A 2158-nucleotide genomic window follows, 5' to 3' on the forward strand; every position below is an offset into this window, starting at 1 on the left:
AACATCTCTGACAGAAGAGCTTTGTGGCTCATCGGATTCCTCCTGCAGTATAAATACAATTTAACACGTGGCAGGCTTTCGCGACCAATATTATTCATAATATAGGTTTTTGGGTCAGATCGCGTTATTTATAAATGTGTCGTAACCCTCCACCACCCGACACGGCCAAACAGTAAAAAATGTGTCACGTTTTTCAAAGGACAAAACAATTCACTTCTTTAGCCCACCGGTGTGCTGAAGAGAGAATCAACAGCATTTTAAAATTTGAGTAGCACGACGTTTCGCTGATAGTTACAATCAGCTTCATCGGGAAAGAATGGTGAAGCTCTCCTGTTGCTTCCGGTCTTAAATAGAGCAGCATCAGGGTGACGTCATCATTTAGAAATTGTATAAATACAATTCCTGATTCGGGGTCGGGGGGGAGGGCGGTAGTGGGGAGGGGGCAGAGGTCGCAAACGGCTTTTTGATTCCTTACCCGTACCCGGCCGCACCAGGGTCGCAAATGGGTACCCGTACCCATACCCAGCCGGGTACGGGTACCTGTTCCCTACTCGTACCCGTACCCTACCCGAAATGAGTGACAAACGGTGACTCACCAATGACTCACGGTCTACCCGTACCCGGCCGCACCAGGGTCGCAAACGGCTACCCGTACCCGGCCGGGTACGAGTAGCCGGGTATCGGGTAGGGTACGGGTATCGGGTACCCGGTTGCGACCTCTGGGAGGGGGGCGGGGTGGGGGCAAGGGGGGGGTCGCCCCCCCCCCCCTCCTTAATGATAGGCGGGCAACACCTTCCTCCGGAACAGCTTCCGGACGCCGTGCTGTATCTCCACGGTCCTCAGTCCGTAGATGATGGGGTTGAGGAGCGGCGGCACCACGTGGAAGTTGATGGCCAGGTAGGCGGGCAGGTAGACGGAGTCGATCAAGTACCTCTGGATGTGGTTCTGCGCGATGAGCAGCACGACGGACACCTGCAGCACGAGGAACACCATGAGGTGGGTGACGCACGTGCGCAGAGCCTTTCCCCGGCTCCGCCTCGACGCCCCGTCCCCGTCCCCGCCGCCGCGACGGAGCGTGGCGACGAGCGCGTACGACGCCAGAACCGTGGCCGCGCCCCCGGCGAGCAGCGTGGACTTGACGGCGAGGTCGTAGGCCCGGTTGGCCGCCGCGTCGCCGGTGGCGTCGCACGCCATCCGCACGAGGGCGAAGTGGTCGCAGTGCGGCATCGCGACGTGGCGCTCCCCGCACAGCCGGAGGCGCGAGGCGAGCGCCACAAAGCCGAGCATCACTGCGGCGGCGAAGCCGTCGACGGCGGCGCACGCGACCAGGGCGCGCCGGTTGGTGACGATGGACGCGTAGCGGAGGGGCAGGCGGACGGCAAGGGCGCGGTCAACGGCCATCGAGGCGAGGGAGAGGCCCGCGAGGGCGCCGTAGATGTGCGCCACGTACATCTGAGCGACGCACGCGCCCAGCGGCACGCCGTCGGCGCTCGCCACGTTGCGCGCGTAGCCGGGCAGGGTCGCCGTGCTGCCCAGGAGGTCGCAGGCGGCGAGGTTTGCGAGGAGGACGAACATCGGCCTGTGGAGGCGGCGGTCGAGGAAGATGGCCGCCACGAGGAGGGAGTTGCCAGCGACGATGGCCGCGTAGGTGACGGCGAAGAGGGCGACGTAGAGGGGGCGGAGGGAGGGCGGCTCGCGGAAGGGGCTAGACATGAAGACGGGCGCCCACGGAGACTCCCACGCGGTCAGGCCGGCGGGATCCCAAGCGGTCGCGTTGAGGGGCTCACGGAGGGAGGTGGCGTTGGGTGCCGCCATTGTTTTGCTCGTGCGTGTCTGTGTTTGTCGCGTGTGTTCGATTTCGTTCGTCCCCAGGTCCTCTGTGAGGCGGGGTCGGTGGGTGGACGGGGTGGGAAAGGGGGTGAAGGGTTAGAGGAGTTGTGTAGTATATAATGTAGTGTATAGTGTAGTGTATAGTAGTGTATTGTATAGTGTATGGTAGTGTATAGTGTATTGCATAGTAGTGAATAGTGTAGTGTATCGTGTAGTGTATAGTGTAGTGTATAGTAGTGTACAGTGTAGTGTACAGTGTAGTGTAGAGTAGTGTATAGTGTAGTGTATAGTGTAGTGTATAGTGTAGTGTTGTAGTGTATAGTGTATA

General features: G+C 60.0%; 1 protein-coding gene across 1 annotated transcript; it reads right to left on the reverse strand.

Moving 5' to 3' along the window:
• Nucleotides 1-771: 771 nt before the first annotated feature.
• On the reverse strand, nucleotides 772-1815 carry LOC144952195 (olfactory receptor 1M1-like). The gene has a single exon (XM_078882599.1). It carries the CDS (start codon nucleotides 1813-1815, stop codon nucleotides 772-774), a length of 1044 nt encoding a protein of 347 aa, XP_078738725.1.
• Between the last annotated feature and the right edge of the window lie 343 nt (nucleotides 1816-2158).

The sequence above is a fragment of the Lampetra fluviatilis genome, chromosome 66, assembly GCF_964198595.1.
Source record: "Lampetra fluviatilis chromosome 66, kcLamFluv1.1, whole genome shotgun sequence".
NCBI classification, from domain to species: Eukaryota; Metazoa; Chordata; class Hyperoartia; order Petromyzontiformes; family Petromyzontidae; genus Lampetra; species Lampetra fluviatilis.

What these genes read in the sequence shown, in the direction of transcription:
- LOC144952195 (XM_078882599.1), bottom strand. Translation starts at nt 1,815, where the DNA reads ATGGCGGCACCCAACGCCACCTCCCTCCGTGAGCCCCTCAACGCGACC.